We start from the raw sequence: 24,683 nt of genomic DNA, 5'->3' as shown, positions 1-24,683 counted from the left end.
AGAAGGACATAGCTGAAATGGAGAGGGTGCAGAGAAGAGCGACCAAGATTATTAGAGGAATGGGTGGGCTGCAATACCAAGACAGGTTATTAAACTTGGGGTTATTTAGTTTGGAAAAACGAAGGCTTAGGGGGGATCTAATCACAATGTATAAATATATAAGGGGACAGTTCAGAGACCTTTCCAAAGATCTTTTTACACCTAGGCCTGCCACTGGAACACGCGGGCATTCGCTACGTCTTGAGGAAAGAAGGTTTAATCATAATCACAGACGAGGATTCTTTACTGTACGAGCAGTGAGACTATGGAACTCTCTGCCGCATGATGTTGTAATGAGTGATTCACTACTAACATTTAAGCAGAGCCTGGATGCCTTTCTTGAAAAATTTAATATTACCAGTTATGTATATTAGATTTTATGACAGGGTATTGATCCAGGGAACTAGTCTGATTGCCGGATGTGGAGTCAGGAAGGACATTTTTTCCCCATTGGAACTTGTTTGCCACATTGGGTTTTTTTTTGCCTTCCTCTGGATCAACATGTTAGGCTACAGGTTGAACTAGATGGACTTAGAGTCTCCCTTCAACCTTAAAAACTATGATACTATGATACTATGATAATATACTTTACCAATAGGACTATAGGGTGGACACCATTCCCGCTATTACTCTCAACCTTGACCTTGCATAGGTGAGTTCTGTAGGCTCTTCCACTCTGCCTCCAAATGTAGGATCATTATTGGTCCTGATATCTTTTTTGATATTCTTGTCTCTCCCTCTGTATAGTCACTTATTATAGTGTCTATTTTGGTTGCATAGGTGAGCTCTAAAGGCTTTTCCACTCTGTCTCCAAATATGGGATCATTATTGGTCCGTATATCTTTTTTGATATCCTTGTCTCTCCCTATGTATATTTACTTACTATAGTGTCTATTTTGGCTGCATAGGAGAGCATAATAGGCTTTTCCACTCAGCCTTTGATTGTAAGATCATTATTGGTCCCTATATTCTTTTGACATTCTGGTTCTCCTTATGCAGATTCACTCTAAGGCGGGCTTTGCACACTACGACATCGCAGGCCGATGCTGCGATGCCGAGTGCGATAGTGCCCGCCCCCGTCGCAGCAGCGATATGTGGTGATAGCTGGTGTAGCGAAAGTTATCGCTACGCCAGCTTCACACACACACTCACCTGCCGTGCGACGTCCCTGTGGCCGGCGACCCGCCTCCTTGTTAAGGGGGCGGGTCGTGCGGCGTCACTGCGATGTCACACGGCAGGCGGCCAATCAGAGCGGAGGGGCGGAGATGAGCTGGATGTAAACATCCTGCCCACCTCCTTCCTTCCGCATATCCTACGGAAGCCGCAGTGAGGCCGGTAGGAGACGTTCCTCGCTCCTGCGACTTCACACACAGCGATGTGTGCGGCCGCAGGAGCGAGGAACAACATCGGACCATTGCGTCAGCGTAATTATGAATTACGCCGACGCTGTACCGATGATACGATTACGACGCTTTTGCGCTCGTTAATCGTATCATCCAGCCTTTACACACTGCGATGTCGCATGCGATGCCGGAAGTGCGTCATTTTCAATTTGACCCCACCGACATCGCACCTGCGATGTCGCAGTGTGCAAAGTGCCCCTTAGGCCTGCGACACACATCCGTGCCGCTGGCACGTGTTTGTCATTTTTTACACGTACCGGCGGCACAGAGACACGTTCAGCAATGCTACCCTATTGTAGAAGCAACCACACACGTAAAACCACACGGAACGTGTGTCCGTGTGCGTTTGTACGTGTGTGCGTTTTTCAAAGCGCTGAGATGTCAGTGTTTTCTCCCGCAGCACGGGTGTCACACGGCCCGCACCCGTACCACACGGGTGTCGTGTGGATGCGGTCCGTGTGACACGCGCCGGAGAAAACACACGTGTCAGTGAAAAAAAAAACAAACATTTACTCACCTTCTCCTGCCCTCCTGTCTCTGCCGCTGCTGCCTCTTGCTGCCGACCGCCGCTCATTAATCTCATAGAATATTCACTTCACTGCCTGGCAGCAGCAGCAGCGAGAGACGGGAGGGCTGGAGACCGAGGATCAGCACCACGGACAGCAGCGCGGACATTAGGAAGGACCAGGTGAGTATGTTAATTACCGGTTCTACGTGTGCTATCGCGGATAGCACACGTAGAACACACGTGTCCCGCACGTACCAGAGACACGTACTTACCTGCACGCAACACGCAGGGGAAATACGTGTCTCTCGGCACGTGCGTGATTTTCACATGAGTGTGGCAGAGGCCTTATAGTGTTTATTTTGGTTGGGGGCTATTATTGGGGTGACTCATAATGGTGTACTGTTTTTTCACAAATGTTATTTACTTTTTGCTGGAATGTGCGCCCGCTATATGTTGTCTGTATATAACACGCTGTCACTTGCACCTTTCTTGAATAAAGAATTTTCACTTTTTCACCAATGGGTGTTTGATAGCATTTTGGTTTTTTTCTTGTTCATAGGACTATGAATAAGGACAATATATCCGAAACACATAAGCAATTCTTAAACCCCAGGGGTATGAGGAAATGGCCCCCCTCTTTTGTACATTGATGTCCAATTTTTAATAAACTATGGAATAAAGACTGATTTTATATTACCAGACGTGCTGCTGGAAAACCTCTTTTTGCCTTTGATCTGCACTGAATCACTGACGTTCAGCCTTCCGTGCACCACCTTGATTTATTTGAACTCCTGGGAAACTAATCTACCTTGGGTGAGCTGAAAACACATTTTTCTATTCTTCATATACCAGTATTTCCTTTTTTCACTCACTATAAAGAACATCCATAAGGAATGGAAATTAGAGATAATCAAAAAGATTTACAGTAGGCTCTTCCAGCAGCCACTTTGGTAGTCCATCGCTTCCAGACCACATATCTCCTACCACCTCCTACCTGCTGGAATGACCGGCGCCTCTTCTGATTAATAATCAATGTTATCATTGTAGTCTACTACTTAGATGAGGCACTGGCGATTCGGGCAGTTAGGACTAAAGCGCTGATCCAACAACTTTGGGCTACCAACAAGGCAAACCAGAGATCTGTGAATCTATGAAGAGAATTGAGATCAAATCATCAAAGGTCAGTCATTGTACATCTATGAACTAATATTTTTTTATGGACAAGATATACAGTGTACTTCTAAGAATATCAGACCTCACTAGGCAGACAGAAAAACAATTATATTTTTTTTATTTACTTAAAGTATGAACTACCCATATTTTTAGAGAAGGCTAAAAGTCATTAAAATATTGGGGTACTGGTACAATTAAAAGCAACTCATCCACAATATCTTGGGTAGTAATATCTCTCTCGGATCGGCTACTGTCCTACTAGGAGATAAATCAGTGGGACTACCCAATAAATCTATCCATCTCCTACGTTACATCACTATTTCGGCAAAACCACCTTGCCTCTAAATGGAAATCTCCCCACCTATCGATCCAAGCAGTTAGGGATAGACTAATAAATACTGATAAAACTATTAGACTAAAAAGTACTGATAACTGATAAAATAATGCTATATGAATATATAGATACAACACGATCAGACAACTTGGAAAGCTTCTATGCAATATGGACATCGAGGGTGGACTCTCATCAATATCCTGGTAATGATCTATCACAAACATTGCACTTATCTCTGTGAGTCACCTATACTCCGAAAGGCAGTCCGGTAGATAGTTTTAAACCTGGTATTATGAAGTGAATACTCGCTAAACCCCCCTTCCCCCTTCTATAATCTCTAGCTTAGTCTATTCTCTTTATCTCACTCCTTTCCTACTGCACTAATCTGTATATGGTTTTCCTCTTTGCTATTTGATTTTCTGTTCTAAATAATGAATTTATAATAAACCCCATAAAGGTGGGGGAATGTATATTTTGAATAATATGTTGTGCTGAAACTAAATAAAATTATTTGAAACTAAAATATTGGGGTACTTGGATTTTTAGCCCTAATGGGCTAACACGTGTGTTTTCTCTGATGCGTGTCACACGGATCACATCCGTGCGGTCCGTGTGCAGTCTGTGTGACACCCGTGATGCTGGAGAAAAACGGACATGTCTATGGGTGGAGCATATGGGCACATTTATGCTCCACACGGACACACAGTCCTTGGCAAAACACGCACGCGAGAGCAGACCCATTGATTTTAATGGGTCTACGTGTGCCCGTGTCTCCGGTACGTGAGGAAATGGACCAAACACGTACCGGAGACACGGACGTGTGAAGGAGGCCTTAAAGTGAGTAAAATAAATAATAGATTGCATTTCTTAATTTTCTAAACACAATATAAACATCAACTTTCGAAAAAGAGTTGAGAGATATCATACATAAGTCTCATCACATAAACCTATTAGGTTTGACGGTTTAGTGCGGTTTTTATTACAGCTGCAACATCCAGTTCACACCTTATAGTATTGAACTTATCTTAATTTACCATAGGAACATAAAATATTCAAATATTGCAGCCTTGTTTTGTCTTTTAACACCATGTATACTTATGTTGACCAATATACGATGAACGAGAAACAGAGACCCCTTTAGCCATAAATAAGACCACTATGGTAAGTGATTTTTCTGGAAAATTTCAACTCACTTAACTCTACCATGATTCCATAGAGATCTAAACAATGTAATATTTATTTGTCACAGTAATTATTTACTCACCAAACTCTTTAGGAACAGCCACAGAAAATACACAGTTATGGCCCACACTGTAGTTTTTTGGATAGTTGGGTGATAACACAGTTCCTTCTGATCCTGTAGATCGGCTTCCACAGGGTGCTAAAAAAAGATGATTAATATTTTTAAAATAAATTTAATAAAAAAAATATAAAAAAAGCCATTCACTGTCATTGGTAACAGCTGATCTTTGCGTCCAGCAATCAAGAATACATATGAGAGTATTGTTTGAAAAGCCAAATGTTTTTGGTAGGATCTACGACAATACCCAACATCATTTTCTGAAACGGATTCCCTCTACTACCCAGAGTTGGAACAAAAGAAGATTAACCTTGTTATTTTATTGTAATTGTGTATTATCATCTTCATTTCCATAGGAACAATTCAAACGTAGGCTAGGGACACACATACATATTTTCTCTCATCCGAGAAAATCGGTCCAATTATGCTAATCAGAATCTGATCGGAGTTTGATCACAGTGGGATCAGAGAGTGATCCAATTTTTTCAGATGTGGAGAAGATGAAAGAAAATCTCCATTTGCTCCATTCTATCAGTCTGTGAAAATCAGCACGCACTCGAATGTCATCTGAGTTCAGTCTAATTTTTTCCAAAGACCCATTGACTTGCATGGTCAAGTGTGATATGAATTACAAATAAAAAAAAAACAAAGAAAAATCCAGCAATCCCAAATGATAAAAAAATATCACATTTTAAAATTCCATGGTTGAGACTCTATTAAAAGGGAAGCAGATGACGCTTTTCGGATCCAACAGATCCTTACTCATATCTGATTTATTGTAACCACACACATATCTTATATACACCTCCAACACAAAATTACTTTCCCAAATTCTGGTGTGATAAATTACACCAATTGCAGAGGAGAAAGAAGGTTTTATTCGCAACAGCAGGACTCTGATCTGTGCATCCCTATCCCTATACCAGGAATTGCAGTTGGTGGGGGATATGTATTTTTTGTTTTTTGTATGAATTACAAATGCAAATTGTAAATGCTGCAATTTTTCCCTCAGACAAATCCATCCAAGAAACAAAAATTGAACATGTACACGGACCCAATAGAATAAAATTTGTCTGGTTGCAATGTGATATTTTGTTGGATCGCACGCGGACTGAAAATACGGTCGTGTGAAACTAGCCTTAAGGGGACAGGGAGTTGATTATATTAAAATGTTATGATAACAAATGACAAACTCAATGCAATTTAAGGACAGTTAAGATATATATCTGCAGAGGTAATAGTACAATGGACAGCTCACCATAAACAGGTATAAGTTGGGTACGGTGCACAGAGACTCTGGATTGGATTCCAGGTAGTAGCTCAATCAAAAAGGAGTAAAATGACTAAGAGCTGTTTTGTCTGCATGAAATGTGTAGACCCTTTTCTAATTTACCCCAAGGAATGTAATGAAGAAGTGGGCTCAGCACCAGTTCGGTAAAATATATAAAAAAAATCTTTTTATTAGTATGACTTAAAAATATCGTTCCTGGAAACACATCGAATAAAGATATACGTGCACACAGGTAAATCTAAGTTTCACCTGTGTGCACGTATATCTTTGTGCGATGTGTTTCCAGGAACAATATTTTTAAGTCATACCAATAAAAATATTTTTTTTATTTTTTACCGAACTGGTGCTGAGCCCACTTCTTCATTACATTCCTTGCTCGTACACCGGCCAGGACTGACCGTGCACCTCGGAGGATTCCTAGGACTTGGAGAACAGGTGAGCTGGATAATCCCCTCTCTTTATCCGCCTAATTAACCCCATGCTTTTATAAATTTTGTATCACCCTTTCTTTTTATGGAGACTAATTAAAGTCATGTTTTAACCACTTCACTCATTCTGTGGCTGCTGGATTTTTCCTCCTTTTTGATTAAGATAAATATCTATTTAAGTATGAAGAAAACTTTTTTATGTTATATAAAATGTTTGATAGTTTTTTTTCAAATCATTTTTTGGTTTCTATTGTTTTGTTAGATATTAAAAAAGTCATATTACAAAAAACCTGGACTATTCACGCTCTACAAAGTCAAAGTTAGATAGCATACTGCCCTATAGTAATCAGAATTTGGTTTAGTAAAACAGAAGAAAGTTGAAGACTCATGGACAAAATATCAATGCTCAATTAAGGCTGTCAAAACAATATTTACTCCTTCACTACCGGGCGATTTTCTGTTTTTCCGTTTTAGTTTTTTTGCTCCCCTTTTTCCAAGACACGTAACTTTTTTATTTTTCCTTCAATCTTGCCATATAAGGACTTATTTTTATGGGACGAGTTTTACTTTTAAATGAAACCATGAGGTTTACCATATAGTGTACTTGAAAATGACCAAAAAAATAGTTGTTACGGTTTAATCGCTTGTTATTATGCGTAAAATTTGCGGAGACCAAAAACACGTAATATTGGTACTTGGATTATTTGCGGCTAAGCCGTTTACTCATCAGGTTGATTGATTTTATATTTTGGTAGATTGGTCATTTCTGAATGCAGTGATACCAAATATGTGTATATATTTTTTTTTAACTTTTTAATTTTCAATGTGGCGAATGGGGGGTGATTTGAATTTTTATTTTTTAAAACTTTTTTTATTGTACTAGTTTCCCTGGGGGAATATAAGGATTAGCAGTCTGATTGCTTGTTTATTTCTGTAGATCACAGAACACTCTCAAAGCAGTAAGAGGAAGTGGTTCATGATAACTACAGGAGTCATCACAGGACCCTATGCTACCATGGCAACCATCGGCTCCACGTGATCACATCACGTGACTTCCGATAAAGGTGAGTGAGTGCACTTACCGCTGCGGGCATGTACTTCAGGCTGTCACATTTTGACAGCACGATATAAGGAGTTAACAGGCTTGGGTGGACCATGGATCCACACATGCCTGGGAGGCAGACATGTCAGCTGTTCAAATCAGCTGACATGTGCGGGAATCCATGTGCAGCCGGCGGAGATTACAATGACACGTTCCATGACAAACCCAGTATGTCATGTGTTTTGAAGTGGTTAAAGATGTATCAGTCTGACTTCAAAGGCATTTTATGTCTTCTATATTTCTGCCACTGTAGAGAAAATATGGTATATTATTGAAAATGTTAAAAAGATTGGGCACCAATGTAGGACATGGGTAGCCGAGTTTTCTAAGCACATATAGGACTGTCAGCAGTGTCTGTTTTCTTTGGCTTACAGTGGGGGACCCCAAGTGACCACCCTATGTCTTTCACATGCACTAATGGAGCCAATGGACAGGTGTCTTCTGGGTGAAATAAGCTCTTTAAGACCTTATTGGAAGTTAATTCCATGATAGAAATATTTTAGATTATACTTACATCTGAATAATGATGACTCTTATTTTTATCCTGTACAAAGCATTACTTCTATAAAGATATTAGTTTAACAAACTGAGGTACTTTTCTAAGTGACACATTTGGAGTGTAAAGCAGTGAGATAAGTTAATTACGACTTTAGATCTCCGTATGTCGCTCTACCTCTTGGGAGACATTTGCAGCAATTCAGCAGTGTGGAGTTTATCAGCAAATCTGATTTTGCTACTGTGACTATTTGTTTGCAAGGGGTTTATATCCAACAGACAATAATCTCTGTATTGCGAAACTTCTCTTCTTCATGCTAAATCTACTTTAGTTTTTGTTTCCATGCAAATTAAGTTACAAAGTACACAGCTTTAGGTACAGTAAATAGCTTTTAGTGGCGCACAGATACAAAACAGCTTGCCTTAAAATATGCTAATCTGCCTTCTTTTGAATTATGATCCTGTTTTATGAAATTTAAGAACATGTGCCATGATGGCGCTTTAAAGAATTAGAAATAGAAGGCGGAATGTATTTTCTGTCATGCAGTAAATAACATTGTTCAGAAAAATAAAAATGTGACGATAATCTTGAGTTAACGACCCCTCTATCCATCTAAACAGAACATTTGGACAACCACTTTTGTTGAAAAATATACTTTGTTATTATCATTGTACAGATGTGACATTTTCTAACTTTACAAACATACAAGACGCAGAAACATACTTTGACATCTAGCATTATGTTCAACGGCTTGTGTTCTGTTACGAAGCCATTTACATTATTTGCTTTATATTTTACTTCACCGTGTTACAGTTTAAGAGGTTGTCCACTACAAGAAGAAGAAGGACCAAAACTGTAGCTAATGAACAAGGGGTGCCTTATATAGATAACCAGAAAGAACAAACCCCATATAAAATATAACCTTCAATATTTCTAATAGGTAAAAGCAACACTAAAAAATAAGTGTAAATAACCTCTTAGAGAAGGGTACAAATGTACAGCAACAGGTAATCCCAGAGGATAATTTATCAACAAAAATAAAAGGTAGGGACAAAAACTGACCCTATGGGCCCTAAACTTGTCCCTACCTAGCAATGAAGGGTATGGTGCCCTAGGGTTGTGGCACCCCATTCACCGACGGGAAGCCCTGATAGTCCCTGGTATACCGTACACTATACAAAAGGTGCAGCACACGAAAGAAATGTATTAAAAACTGAAATTTAAAATTGCACCATGGATAATAAGTGACTGATCTGATTAGAAGATCCATTAGTCAGGGTCCTCAGCAGAAAAAAGTTATATTTTATGTGGGGTTTGTTTTTTCTGGTTATCTGTTGTCCACTACAAGGATGACGCCTTCTCATTCCCCATGTTTTCCCTTATAAAATATATTAGTTTATACTTCCCTCTAATGTGAGCATTCACTCTTACGGGGCTCACATGAGGTTGTCCGGACACACAAGCCCCATGCCCAATCACCGTCAACGCATAAGTAATTGACAGGAAGTGGGTGGCAGCCACAGCTCTCACTTCCTGCTCATTACTTAAATGCTTGAAGGTCAGGACAGTGAAACTGACAGTGACTGGGCGCTGGGCTTGTGTCCTGAGAAAGTGAGAGCCGGCACCACTGGAACAAATAAGAGCTAAGGTTAGAAAGTGCAATAGGGTCTTACCCAAAACACACGTAAAATGTGACAAGGAACTGTGCTCATTTTGTAGGGTTTTGTGATACACAACCAGTATTTAGAGACGTAATCCAGCTGCTGTGGAGTCCACGATCTCAAAAGCCAGGGATAATCACAAACCAAATAAAAGTGTAACTTTTCTGCGCTGCTGTAATAATAATGAAAATCCAAAAGTGCTGAATAAAATGTAGGTGGTTTTATGCTACGCATTTGACTGTGTGCCCTCGATTCTTCGTCAGGATACCCAACAATTCTCAAGAATTAGGGGATTTCCTGACGAAGACATGAGAACACAATATGAAACACGTAGAATAAATTGGCAACATAATTAAAGATACACCTGTAGATGTATTTTAATGCAAACCTGAAACAAACTGCTTCTTTGTGTAGTATCATGGGAAAGTAAAAAAAAATTAGCCAAGATCTCAGGAAGAGAATTGTGGACTTGCACAAGTCTGGTTCATCCTTGAATGCAGTTTCCATATACCAGAAGGTGCCTCATTCATCTGTACAAACAATTATATGCAAGTACAAACAAGATGGAAATGTCCAGCCATCATACTGCTTAAGAAGGAGATGAAATCTGTGTACCAGAAGAACGCGCTTTGGTCAGACATGTGCATATCAACAAAAGCAAAAGACCTTGTGAAGATGCTGGTGGAGGTTGATAAGAATGTGTCATTATCCACAAGTGAAACAAGTACTTTATCAACATGGGCCAAAAGGCCAATTCTGCCAGGAAGAAGCCATTACTCCAAAGGAAACACAAAAAAGCCAGATTAATGTTTGCAAATGCACACAGGAACAAAGACATTAATTTTCCAAGGCATGTCCTGTGGTCAGATGAAACTAAAATGTAACTTTTCGTCCATAATTACCATTATTACATTTGGTGGCAAAAGGAAGAGGCTTTGAAGCCTAAAAACGCCATCCGAACTGTGAAACACAGGGGTGGCATCATGCTGTGGGGTTGTTTTGCTGCAGGAGGGACTGGTTCAGTTAACAAAATAGATGACATCATGAGGAAAGAAGTTTTTTTAACAATACAGAGGCAACAGCTCAAGACATCAGCAATTAAAACTTTGGCTGAAAAGGGTCTTCCAAATGGACAGGGACCCAAAACATACTGCAGAACAGGTTACAAAGTGGCTAATAGTGTTTTGGAGTGGCCATCACAAAACCTTGATCTCAATCCCATTAAAAAATTATAGGCAAATTTGAAAATTCTGGTGCAAGCAAGGCAACCTACACACATGGCTCAGTTACACCAGTTCTGTCAGGAGGAATGGGCCCAAATTCCTACCTACTATTGTGAGGGGCTTGTGGTAGGATATCCAAAACATTTCCTTCAATTTATACAGTTTAACTGCAATGCTACCAAATACTCATGACATCATCATATGGCCTGTCCCATATTGTTTGAAGGCATAGTTCTCTTAGTATATGCAAAGTTTTGATTTTGCAGAAAGTAATAAAATGCCTTAAACATTCTCTCTCTCTCTCGTTATTTTGACATTTGGCAAATAAAAATAATTTTGGTAATCATAATTAGATAATAGCGAGAGTGGATTTTATGTCTCTTAGACCATTAGACAATATTTTTTTTTGTTAAAACATAACTTTTACTGGGGAATTTAAAAAGTGAAAATCACTCTAAAAACGTAAACATAAAATATTAGCACTAGTGATGAGCGAGTACTAAAAAGCTCGGGTGCTCGAAACTCGGGCCGAGCCTCCCAAGATACTCGTGTACTCGGGCCGAGCAACGAGCCCAATGTTATCCTATGGGAGACCCGAGTATTTTTGTGAAATGACCCCCCGGCAGCATGGAGAAACCCTAAAAATGGCACAAAAGTCTCAGAAGAGTGCTCAAATGACATGGCAACAGCATGGGGAAGACCCCTTGAAGCATTTATCACTGAAAAGTCACAGCTGTGAACAATTTTGTCCGCGTTTTACGCCATTTTTACGGACTCACCAGAAAACCTTCCAAAATGACCCCAAAATGATTTTTCATGGCGGAAATGTTAAGGGCACATACCCAATAGTGAGATAGAGCTGGTGTATGTTACTTTTTGAGATTAATACATGAAAGATTTTACGTGAAAACATTGTGTGGCACTCCGATGTCCCTGAGAAGAGACGTACATGAAGGCCTCTTGAGTCTAATGTGCCCATTTTGAGGAAGTGAGTCTTTGTAGTATTTTCCTTTGCCAGGGCAGTGCAAAATTGTGAGGTTCACCAATGCCCCTGCATACAGACGTGCATGAGGGCCTGTAAACCTGAAGTGCCCATTGTAAGGAAGTGGGTCTATTTCAGTATAGCCCTTTGCCAGGGCAGCCAAAAATTGTGAGGCTCCACATTGTCCCTGGATAGAGACGTGCATGATGGCCTGTAAACCTGAAGTGCCCATTGTAAGGAAGTGGGTCTATTTCAGTATAGCCCTTTGCCAGGGCAGCCAAAAATTGGGAGGCTCCACATTGTCCCTGGATAGAGACGTGCATGAGGGCCTGTAAACCTGAAGTGCCCATTGTAAGGAAGTGGGTCTATTTCAGTATAGCCCTTTTACCAGGGCAGCCAAAAATTGGGAGGCTCCACATTGTCCCTGGATAGAGACGTGCATGAGGGCCTCAAAACATTAAGTGTCCATTTTAAGGAAGTGGGTGTATTATAGTATAGCCCTTAGGCAGGGCAGCCAAAAATTGGGAGGCTCCACGTTGTCCCTGGGTAGAGACGTGCATGAGGGCCTCAAAACATTGTTCCCATTGCAAAGGAGCGGGTCTCCTGTCGTTGTAATGTCCATTCTGCAAAGAATGGGCAAAAAAATTTACCACTGGGGGTATACCTGAAACAAAGGCCTAAGTATTGCAATTTGTAACGGTCATCATCATGGTGGCGCATGAGGAGAAGGAGGAGCAGTCCAGCGATTATCCAAAGTCCAGAAGTGTGTACCCATGGGTGAGTGGAGGTACATGGCAAACTTTAAATTCCGCTCTCATTTGCTGGTGGTGTGGTGAAGTCTGTCCCAATCCAACCCTTGTTCATCTTGATCAGAGTCAGCCTGTCAGCATTTTCAGTTGACAGGCGGGTGCGTTTATCTGTAATGATTCCACCTGCGGCACTAAAAACACGCTCTGACAAAACGCTAGCAGCAGGGCAGGCCAGGACTTCCAAGGCGTAGAGAGCCAATTCATGCCACGTGTCCAGCTTGGATACCCAATAATTGTAAGGCACAGAGGAATGTCGGAGTACAGTTGTTCGATCTGCAAGGTACTCCTTCAGCATCTGGGCAAACTTAGGATTTCTTGTGGCACTACCCCGCACCTCAGGGGCTGTGGTACGTGAGGGGCTGAGAAAACTGTCCCACATCTTAAAGACTGTTCCCCTACCTCTGGCGGATTGGACTTGTGCCTCTCTCGGCTGTACGCCTCGGTTGTCCACTGATTCATGACCTATGCCGCTAGCGTTTTGTGAGGGGAATGCTTTGCCTACTTCCGTGAGTATGGCCTTCCGGAACTGCTGCATTTTGGTTGACCTCTCCTCCACGGGAATAAGAGACAAAAAGTTCTCCTTGTAGCGTGGGTCTAACAGTGTTACCAACCAGTAATGATTGTCGGCCAAGATGTTCTTAACGCGAGGGTCACGAGACAGGCAGCTTACCATAAAGTCAGCCATGTGCGCCAGACTCTTAACAGCCAGGACTTCAGTAGCCTGACCAACAAGATGACTGAACATGCTGTCCTCCTCCTCCTCCTCCTCCTCCTCATCTACCCTGTCCTCTGGCCAGCCACGCTGAACCGAGGATATGACTGGTGTGCATGTCATATCCTCAATTTGGCCGGAGAGTTGCTCCATGTCTTCATCCTCCTCCTCGTCATAGTCCTCCACTGCACGTTGTGATGAGACGAGGCTGGGCTGTGTGTTATCACCCACACCCACTACTGTTTCTTGCTGCAACTCATCGCGCTCCGCCTGCAATGCATCATGTTTGTTTTTCAGCAGAGACCGTTTTAGAAGGCAGAGTAGCGGTATGGTGACGCTAATAATGGCGTCATCACCACTCACCATCTTGGTGGAGTCCTCAAAGTTTTGGAGGATGGTACATAGGTCTGACATCCATCTCCACTCCTCAGGTGTTATGTGTGGAGTTTGACCCATTTCCCGACGGCTTAGGTGATGCAGGTACTCAACAACTGCCCTCTTCTGCTCACATATCCTGACCAACATGTGCAGAGTTGAATTCCAACGCGTGGGGACATCACACACCAGTCTGTGAGCCGGAAGATGCAAACGGCGCTGAAAGCCGGCAAGGCCGGCTGAAGCAGTAGGTGACTTTCGAAAATGTGCAGACAGGCGGCGAACTTTTACCAGCAGATCAGACAGCTCTGGGTATGACTTTATAAACCGCTGAACCACGAGGTTGAGCACATGGGCCACGCATGGAACATGTGTCAGCTGGCCTCGCCTCAAAGCCGCCAACAGGTTCCGGCCATTGTCACACACGACCTTTCCTGGCTTTAGGTTCAGAGGTGTGAGCCAGTGATCTGCCTGCTGTTTCAGAGCTGTCCACAGCTCTTCTGCATTGTGGGGTTTGTCACTTATGCAGATTAGCTTCAGCACAGCCTGTTGCCGCTTCGCCGAGGCAGTGCTGCAGTGCTTCCAGCTTGTGACTGGTGTGGAGGGCACAGTGGATGAGGATGCGCAGGAGGAGGAGGAGGCTGAAGAGCATGACATTCCGGAGCTGTAGAGTGTGGGTGAAACACTGACTGAGGTAGGGCCTGCAAACCTTGGTGTGGGAAGGACGTGTTCCGTCCCTCGCTCAGACTGGGTCCCAGCTTCCACAATATTAACCCAGTGTGCCGTCAACGAGATGTAGCGGCCTTGCCCACAAGCACTTGTCCAAGTGTCTGTGGTTAGGTGGACCTTGGGTGAAACAGCGTTGTTCAGGGCACGTGTGATGTTTTGTGACACGTGGTTATGCAACGCGGGGACGGCACACCGGGAGAAATAGTGGAGGCTGGGGACCGAGTAACGTGGGACAGCTGCCGCCATCAGGTCACGGAATGCTTCTGTCTCCACCAGCCTAAAAGGCAACATTTCCAGCGCAAGCAGTCGCGAAATGTTAGCATTTAGAACTGTGGCATGTGGGGTGTTGGCAGTGTATTTGCGCCTGCGTTCAAAGGTTTGCTGAATGGATAACTGAACGCTGCGCTGGGACAAGGACGTGCTTGATGATGGTGTTCTTTCTGCGTAGGCAACTGCAGGTGCAGGAGTGGAGGAGGCTTGTTCGCAGGCAGCATGGACAGAGGATTGGCTCGCATGCACAACCAGCGAAGACGTAGCAGTGACATCAGCAAGCACTGCTCCTCGACTCTGTTGTACTTCCCACAAAGTCGGGTGCTTGGCTGACATGTGCCTGATCATGCTGGTGGTGGTCAGGCTGCTAGTTTTGGTACCCCTGCTGATGCTGGCACGGCAGGTGTTGCAAATGGCCTTTTTTGAATCATCTGGATCCAACTTAAAAAACTGCCAGACTCGGGAAGACCTAACATTTGTACAGGCACCTTGTGTCGTCGTGTTGTTCCGGGGAACGGTTGCCTGACTTCTGCCTGGGGCCACCACCCTGCTTCTTACTGCCTGTTGTGATGCTACGCCTCCCTCCCCCTGTGCACTGCTGTCCTCGCTCTGCATATCCTCCTGCCAGGTTGGGTCAGTTACTGGATCATCCACCACGTCGTCTTCCTCTTCCGCACCCTGCTCCTCCTCCTGACTTCCTGACAATTGTGTCTCATCATCGTCCACCACTTGTTGGGACACGTTGCCAACTTTGTGAGAACGTGGCTGCTCAAATATTTGGCTATCTGTACAGACGATCTCCTCATGACCCACTTCAATATGAGCTGGCGAGAGGCCAGAATGTGTGAATGGAAACGTGAACAGCTCTTCCGAGTGTCCAAGTGTGGGATCATTAATGTCCGAGGAGGACGTGTACTCAGCCTGGTGGTAGGAAGGAGGATCAGGTTCAGAAATGTGCGGTGCAGTATCACGGCTACTGACACTTGACCGTGTGGAAGACAGAGTGTTTGTGGTGGTGCCAATCTGACTGGAAGCATTATCTGCTATCCAACTAACAACCTGTTGACACTGGTCTTGGTTCAAGAGCGGTGTACTGCTGCGGTCCCCAAGAATTTGGGACAGGACGTGCGAGCGACTAGATGTGGCCCTTTGTTGTGGCGAAATTAGAGCTTGCCCACGACCTCGGCCTCTGCCTGCACCACCATCACGTCCACTTCCTTGTTCCTTGCCAATGCCCTTGCGCATTTTGCAATGCTGTGCACTGCTGACGTGTATATTCACTACTTGTGCGTTATATCAAAGTTTCTGGAAATTGCACACAAGTGCACCTGTACGCTGCCACCAACAGGCACACACGTGCGGTTTTAAAAACCAAGCACGGACGCAATAAGAACCTAACAGGTTTTTTTGGGGAGCGACAATTACAGACAAGTCAGACACTATCTGGACTGTTTTACACTGTGTACACCAGCCCCAGATATGATGAAGGCTGGTATACGGTCACCACTACCCTGCCTGCCTGCCTGCCTGTATACTGGTACAATAGTCCTGACAAGGACTCTTTTGGTCACTAGCCTGTATTCAGACCTGGCTATACCCTGCCTGTATATAGCAACAATAGTCCTGAGAAGGACTCTGCTACTGTACTCCGACCTGGCTATACCCTGCCTGCCTGTATACAACTAGAATAGTCCTGAGAAGGACTTTTGGTCACACTGTTTGCAGCCCTGCAACTGAAAAAGCTATAAAGGGCCGCAAAGCTTTCCCTGAATCAGCGACACTCTCCCTGCACTGACAGTCTGGATAGCTGTGAGCAGAGCACAGTGCGCCGGCCGATATAAAGGCTCGGTCACGCTGTGCAGGCCGGCCAATCACTGCAATTCCACAACTAACAGGGCTGTGGCATTGCAGTGGTCTGCCAGCCAATCCCTGCATGAGGGCTGGCTCTCAAAAGAGCGCCAACATGCAGAAATGAAGACCACGAGTACAGCACGAGTATCGCGAGATTACTCGGTCCCCGCCGAGCAGCCCGAGTACAGCGATACTCGTGCGAGTACCGAGTAGTGACAAGCATGCTCGCTCATCACTAATTAGCACCTAAGTCACTGGTTACTAAGCTCAAATGGATCAATGGCCTAGGTTGGGCACAATACAATATACTTTAGTCCTTTTTTACTACCGAGGCAGTCATTATATCCCAATGTTAACCTCATGAGGGAACTGCCCTTTCCAGTATAACACTGAAATTTTTAGAAAAATAAGGACATACAGTGGACCTGTGCATCTATTATTAACTGCAATGTCACTTTTTACTTATAAATGATCATTCAGATTTGTAAATGGAATGGTCTCACCATTTGCGGGCTTCATAAACATATTCATCAGACATGGAGTATGGGTACTAGTGAACCTTCTCCACAATCGTTTCCACTTAGATCCCCTTCCACGTTATTCAAGTAAAGCAGACATCACTTTTGATAAAGTTTTGATTTTGCAGAAGGTAATAAAAATGCCTTAAACATTCTCTCTCTCGTTATTTTGACATATGGCAAATAAAAATAATTTTGGTAATCAAAATGAACCTAAAATGGGAAAGGTTTATTCTGATTTCATGTCAGAACTGAGAAAAACATGCACATGTGTTTTTTTAGATAATGTATGTCAAATGTAGACTAGAGGAGCAGAAGGAGGTATTACTGCGCTGCCCATGACAGGAAAAATACAAAAAAAATGTTTTGTGTAATAAAAGGAGTGATTTTATTTTTACACGTTTCAGGAGTCTGAGCCTACTTCTTCAGGAAAGGAATCACTCTGATGCACACCAAAAACATTTTTTGATGTGCATCAGAGTGATTCCTATCCTGAAGAAGAAGGGGGCTCAGACTCCTGAAATGCATAGAAATAAAATCACTCCATTTTATTATACAAATATTTTTTTTTGTATTTTTCCTGTCATGGGCAGCGCAGTAATACCTCCTTCTGTTCCTCCAGTCTACATTTAATATCTCAGAGGACTGTTGCAGCCTGTTTCATTGAGTTTGATTTGGGTGTTGTGACTCTCTCACAACCTCAACAGGTGAGCGTGCTTAGCTTATTTTACTCTGGTTTTGTTGAAGGATAAGATGCTAGTGCGCCTTTTGTTTTCCAGTTTTTACCTCTTTAGATAATGTATGTAAACTCTCTGGTTTCAACTATATACAGTAATATACAGTGCCTACAAGTAGTATTCAACCCCCTGCAGATTTAGCAGGTTTACACATTCGGAATTAACTTGGCATTGTGACATTTGGACTGTAGATCAGCCTGGAAGTGTGAAATGCACTGCAGCAAAAAAGAATGTTATTTCTTTTTTTATTTTTTTTTTAAATTGTGAAAAGTTTATTCAGAGGGTCATTTATTATTCAAGCCCTCAAACCACAAGAATTCTGTTTGGTTCCCCTAAAGTATTAAGAAGTATTTCAGGCACAAAGAACAATGAGCTTCACATGTTTGGATTAATAATCTCTTTTTCCAGCCTTTTCTGACTAATTAAGACCCTCCCCAAACTTGTGAACAGCACTCATACTTGGTCAACATGGGAAAGACAAAGGAGCATTCCAAGGCCCTCAGAGACAAGATCGTGGAGGGTCACAAGGCTGGCAAGGGGTACAAAACCCTTTCCAAGTAGTTGGGCCTACCTGTCTCCACTGTTGGGAGCATCATCCGGACGTGGAAGGCTTATGGAACTACTGTTAGCCTTCCACGGCCTGGACAGCCTTTGAAAGTTTCCACCCGTGCCGAGGCCAGGCTTGTCCGAAGAGTCAAGGCTAACCCAAGGACAACAAGGAAGGAGCTCCGGGAAGATCTCATGGCAGTGGGGACATTGGTTTCAGTCAATACCATAAGTAACGTACTCAACCGCAATGGTCTCCGTTCCAGACGAGCCCGTAAGGTACCTTTACTTTCAAAGCGTCATGTCAAGGCTCGTCTACAGTTTGCTCATGATCACTTGGAGGACTCTGAGACAGACTGGTTAAAGGTTCTCTGGTCTGATGAGACCAAGATCGAGATCTTTGGTGCCAACCACACACGTGACGTTTGGAGACTGGATGGCAATGCATACGACCCCAAGAATACCATCCCTACAGTCAAGCATGGTGGTGGCAGCATCATGCTGTGGGGCTGTTTCTCAGCCAAGGAGCCTGGCCATCTGGTCCGCATCCATGGGAAGATGGATAGCACGGCCTACCTGGAGATTTTGGCCAAGAACCTCCGCTCCTCCATCAAGGATCTTAAGATGGGTCGTCATTTCATCTTCCAACAAGACAACGACCCAAAGCACACAGCCAAGAAAACTAAGGCCTGGTTCAAGAGGGAAAAAATCAAGGTGTTGCAGTGGCCTAGTCAGTCTCCTGACCTTAACCCAATTGAAAACTTGTGGAAGGAGCTCAAGATTAAAGTCCACATGAGACACCCAAAGAACCTAGATAACTTGGAGAAGATCTGCATGGAGGAGTGGGCCAAGATAACTCCAGAGACCTGTGCCGGCCTGATCAGGTCTTATAAAAGACGATTATTAGCTGTAATTGCAAACAAGGGTTATTCCACAAAATATTAAACCTAGGGGTTGAATAATAATTGACCCACACTTTTATGTTGAAAATTTATTAAAATTTAACTGAGCAACATATCTTGTTGGTTTGTAAGATTTATGCATCTGTTAATAAATCCTGCTCTTGTTTGAAGTTTGCAGGCTCTAACTTATTTGCATCTTATCAAACCTGCTAAATCTGCAGGGGGTTGAATACTACTTGTAGGCACTGTATATATATATATATATACACTATGCCAATGTGTTGTAATACTGGTGCCACTGTTTACTTGTTAGAATTTCTCAATACTACATCCTGTCATTACTTTCTCGATAACTTAAAGAACCTCAGGGAACGTGATAACTTTGTGATTGCTGAAGCTCTGACTACGGGAAACCCCACCTATCTTCCGAATATGCTCTAAAATGCCTTGGTGAGTGTACACTACTGCTCCATTCACTGTCAGTGGGCTACTTATAGCTAGTATCTTTTACCACTAGGTCTGTAAACAATAAATTGAGATGTTGTGCTCTGTAGTGTTTAGCCCTCACTCACCATAGACAGTTGTTATATGGATTTAACAATGCTCTTGGTAATACTGAATAAGAACTCAATTGAATCTAGTAACCTTCTAGTCTCTCACATAAAGGATCTCATTCTTCATTCGGAGCTACCTAAAGTTTTGAAAGTATTGTTATTCGACTTTTTAGTGAATCTTGCTGCATTGCTAAGTCTCTTTAAGTGAATGACATGTATACATAAAAAAGTAATTGTAGGGATTGTATTATAATATAAGAGGAGAAAGACTCATAAAACCAAGGGACATTTTGCGAAAATGCAAAATATAAATAACAGTCGGTAACAAGAAGAAATGTGTTCAATTCTACATTTTTTATTTCTGATATCCACCTACAGAGAAGTGACTTTTAAATGATAAAGCTTCTCACAATCATTCCCATTGCTAAGTCAGCATAGATCTTTTATTCATCTAAAACCTTCTGCTTTCCCCAAGACAAGCTCGCACCAGGACAGTCTGGTATTATTCTTTTAGAAGTCTGAATGGTCAATGACCATCTAAGTTCTATGAAAAACTTAATGGGAATCTAAGATAAAATGACATATTTTAAAAATTAGATCGGAGTGATGAACTTTTTTCAATAACAAAGTTATTCTTGAAAACTTCTATCTTTCCATTAAACACTAGAACATTTTTGAAAAAAGACAGACATTTCTTGTTTCTGAATTTATTATGTCAGCTTTGTTGTATAGACTGAGACAGAGTTAACACTAGAAGTCCCAGAGAGGGGTCATTTAACATTTTCTACCTTTGGAACCAAGAGACGGGTCAAATGACCTGAAGGATTTTAGCTAACATCCTATAATCACCGTCTTTTGTTCTGTAATTAAGGCCATTACTGTCGCACCAAAGGAGGTTGTTGTTTTCCATTGACTTTAGCCATTTAGTTTCTAGTTAGTTAGATCAGTTTGGACTAAGGGTCATTTGACCCCCTTTCGGGACTTCAGGGGGGAACTCGAAAATTTATCGGACTTCTAGTGTTAAAGTGTAATCTTGTTATCATTAGAGGGTGGCAAATTGATAACAGCTCTTTTTTCTTTCCGAATGCCGAGGTAAGTGGATATAGTAACACTTTACATACAAGTAGGACTTTGTATCGAGTACCTCTGTCACACTTTCTTTTCTCATTTAATTCCATCTCTTCCTAGAGACTATTATCATCTAAGAAACTTCTCTTTGAATTGGGTCCCAATCAGTTTGACGTAAGCCATTTTTACAACTTATGTCCAAACTTTTTTTCCAAAATGGTGCCGACGAGGTGCTGACAGGGCCATTGACTACAATGATGCAGATGGAGTTCTCTGTTGAGCACCATTTTTCAGCCCTATAGGCCTATTAGAGGCAGAAAGCTAGACTTAGTTGACTACATCTTTGTGCCTGTCTCCAATAAGTGTATACAGCCGAAACTGATGCCCAAAATAGCTCATTGTAACTCTGCATCGTTGTAGTCAAGGGACCCATTGATGCATGCACTCAAATCCTGTTTTGCAAGGTGTTTATGACCTAAGCCAAACAGCGCCACAGAACATGGGAATGAACGCAGTGTGAAATCACTTTTTCATAGAATAAGTACTCCCAGATAAACAGCCTAGAAAAACAATGCAAGAAGCATGAGTCCCCAATATGGTTGTCGATGGGACCATACAAAAGTTAAACCGCAACAAAATTAAAATTTCCCAAACATATTTCCATCCTACATATACACATCTAGATAATTAAAATAAATAATATGATTTATTTGGTTATTTTCCAATTTGAGAATTACACAAAATAACCTTTCTAATATATTCAATTTGGAAAAATAATTACCATTCCCCAGCAGAAATTTGCTGTCTTATCAAGTGATGGGTTAGCGTGCTTGCCACTGCTTGTTACTTGATTGAGGAATGGGGTGCTTGGCTACTTGCTGAGCTCAACTCAGCATTGTGGGTGTTCAGATGTTTCGTCCATTAAACAATGACCAGGAAATAAAGGCTTGCTTCACTGCATGATGTGTGCAGGCATCCCTAGGAGGCCTATTTGCAGTCTCTGAATATCTCTCACTGGGGTTAAAGCAACATTTTATAATGCAGTATGTCAAATGAAAAACCCACCGCTCTCCCTCCCCCTAGAAATGTGCTGTATGTGGGTGAAGAGCCAACCTGGCCAATCGTTGACTTCCATTATAATCATTACTTGAGTTGAGCACTTTCCGAGCATCCGACCTGCTCAACTCGAGGACCGAGCACCCAAGCATTTTAGTGCTCTTCCATCTCTAATAATAACATGTTATCTATAATGCCATCATGTGGTTGACTTCAATTATAATTATTACTCTATTTGAGCACTTTCAGAGAGTCCGACCATGCTCAACTTGAGGACCGAGCACCCAAGGATTTTAGTGCTCGCCCATCTCTAATAGTAACATGATGTCTTTAATGCCATCATGTGGTTGACTTCCATTATAATCATTACTCTAGTTGAGCACTTTCAGAGAGTCCGACCTGCTCGACTCAAGGACCAAGCACCCAAGGATTTTAGTGCTCGCCCATCTTTAATAGTAACATGATGTCTATAATTGCATCATGTGGTTGACTTCAATTATAATTATGACTCTATTTGAGCACTTTTAGAGAGTAGGACCTGCTCAACTCGAGGACCGAGCACCCAAGGATTTTAATGCTCACCCATCTCTAAAAGTAACATGATGTCTATAATGCCATCATGTGGTTGACTTCCCTTATAATCATTACTTGAGTTGAGCACTTTCAGAGAGTCTCACCTGCTCGACTCGAGGACCGAGCACCCAAGGATTTTAGTGCTCGCCCATCTCTAATAGTATCATGATGTCTATAATTCCATCATGTGGTTGACTTCCATTATAATTATTACTCTAGTTGAGCACTTTCAGAGCGTCTCACCTGCTCGACTCGAGGACCGAGTACCCAAGGATTTCAGTGCTCGACCATCTCTAATAGTAACATGATGTCTATAATGTCATCATGTGGTTGCATTAACTAATCAATCTTTACTGCCAGGGTGTATCATGAGAGTGAAATTGACTCAAAAATATGCATTTCTTTGCTAGGCCCTTTTTGAAGTTTTTACAATAAAGGTGTAAATTTAAAGAAAAACTAAACCCCAATACACCACAATATCACCCAACATTTTAGGTATAATACATCTATGCAAAAATAAGATATAAAATGATAATCTGAGTGTATATATACTTTCACAGTTGTATAAGTATCCACTAATGCAAGCTCTGTTTTTAAATAGTAATTCTAGACACTGCTATAGTATATTAGCAAACTGCTTGCTTGCAGAAATAGCCTAATTAAACCAATTATGCAAAAGATTACTCTCAATCAATACAGATAAAACAGGTTAACAGTAATTAAAAGTGCAAATGAACTATTTTAAACATCTGGGTGCTGCATTAGAAACGTAAATTAGGCTCAATGTGTTTAATCAATTCCCCGACCTTTCACATTGTGTTCAATGACATGACTGATACATAACTTCTATAATAGGGGTCAGAGTGCGTGATGACAGATGTATTTTATTAATTTGTCTGTGAATTTTAATTAAAACTTTTGCCCTGTAGGTTTTAAAATTACAATATTTTTCAGGAATAGAAAAAACAAAATCTAGATCACACATGAGCACCTTATTGAGTTCACGAGTGGTAAAAGTACAACTTTTTATCACACTTACAATTCTCATTATTATATCTGTGCTGGTGTTAATATAGATGAAAGTGTGGTCCCCAGCAATAACTACATATCACATCAATAGCTTTTTGGTTCTATAATGTTTCATAAAAGAGTGGTGGCATGGTAGCTCAGTGGTTAGCATTGCCGTTCTGAGGTCCTGGGTTCAAATCCCACCAAGGACACCATTTGCAAGGAGTTTGTATGTTCTCCCTGTGTGTTACGGGGGGCTGTCTGATAATAAAATCTAAAGGAATATCAGACAGTCAGGGTCCACCGTGCAGAGACTCTGCTGCAAACTACGGCAGAGGATAAGGGGTATATAAGTGTGCCACTGTAAATAATAATAGCACAAGTGCAGAGTGCAATACCTCTGTTAAACTCACAGAGGAATATAATTAGAAAATAAAGCAATTCCTCCCATACTTGGAGGGTGCGTGGAATGGTCTCTGTTAAAGATCACAGAGACACAAGCAGTGAGTGTGAAATGGCACCTACCTAGGTCCGTTCCACTAGTGGTGCCAGGAGACGGACAGCAGCTTAAGCCGCACAAAGCTCCTACCTGCGTTCGCTCCACTAGTGTGCAAGGACACAAACCACTAGATATGGCACCTGCCTAGGTCCGCTCTTCTAGTGGTGCAAAAGAGACTGACAGCAGTGTAAGCCGCACAAAGCTCCTACATGCGTTCGCTCCACTAGTGTGCGAGGATACGAACAACTAGATATGGCACCTGCCTAGGTCCGCTCTTCTAGTGGTGCAAAAGAGACGAACAGCAGCGTAAGCCGCACAAAGCTCCTACCTCTGTTCACTCCCCTAGAGTGCGAGGATACGAACAACTGCCAGACGCAGTATAAGGAACGTTACCCTAGCGGCAACGTCCACCTACGAGTAGAATCACAAGGCCCAGCCGGACCATGTGCCTCAGGCACCTGCCTATGTCTGTTCCAGTAAAAGGTAAGGATACGGACTGCAGCCGAAGCTGTAAGGTATAAGAACGCTACCCTGCC

General features: G+C 42.3%; 1 protein-coding gene across 7 annotated transcripts in view; it reads right to left on the bottom strand.

Moving 5' to 3' along the window:
* Positions 1 to 24,683, bottom strand: part of CSMD3 (CUB and Sushi multiple domains 3) — a 2,007,504-nt gene that overhangs the window by 630,796 nt on the left and 1,352,025 nt on the right. For all 7 annotated transcript variants that reach the window (XM_075352941.1, XM_075352934.1, XM_075352935.1 and 4 more), the window contains one exon: positions 4,722 to 4,838. In XM_075352941.1, the coding sequence (XP_075209056.1) occupies positions 4,722 to 4,838 (117 nt within the window). The remainder of the gene's footprint in view (positions 1 to 4,721; positions 4,839 to 24,683) is intronic.

The sequence above is a fragment of the Anomaloglossus baeobatrachus genome, chromosome 6 (assembly GCF_048569485.1).
Source record: "Anomaloglossus baeobatrachus isolate aAnoBae1 chromosome 6, aAnoBae1.hap1, whole genome shotgun sequence".
In the NCBI taxonomy this organism is placed as follows: domain Eukaryota; kingdom Metazoa; phylum Chordata; class Amphibia; order Anura; family Aromobatidae; genus Anomaloglossus; species Anomaloglossus baeobatrachus.
The sequence above is the reverse complement of the archived record's forward strand: the minus strand, read 5'-3'. Positions and strand labels throughout refer to the sequence as shown.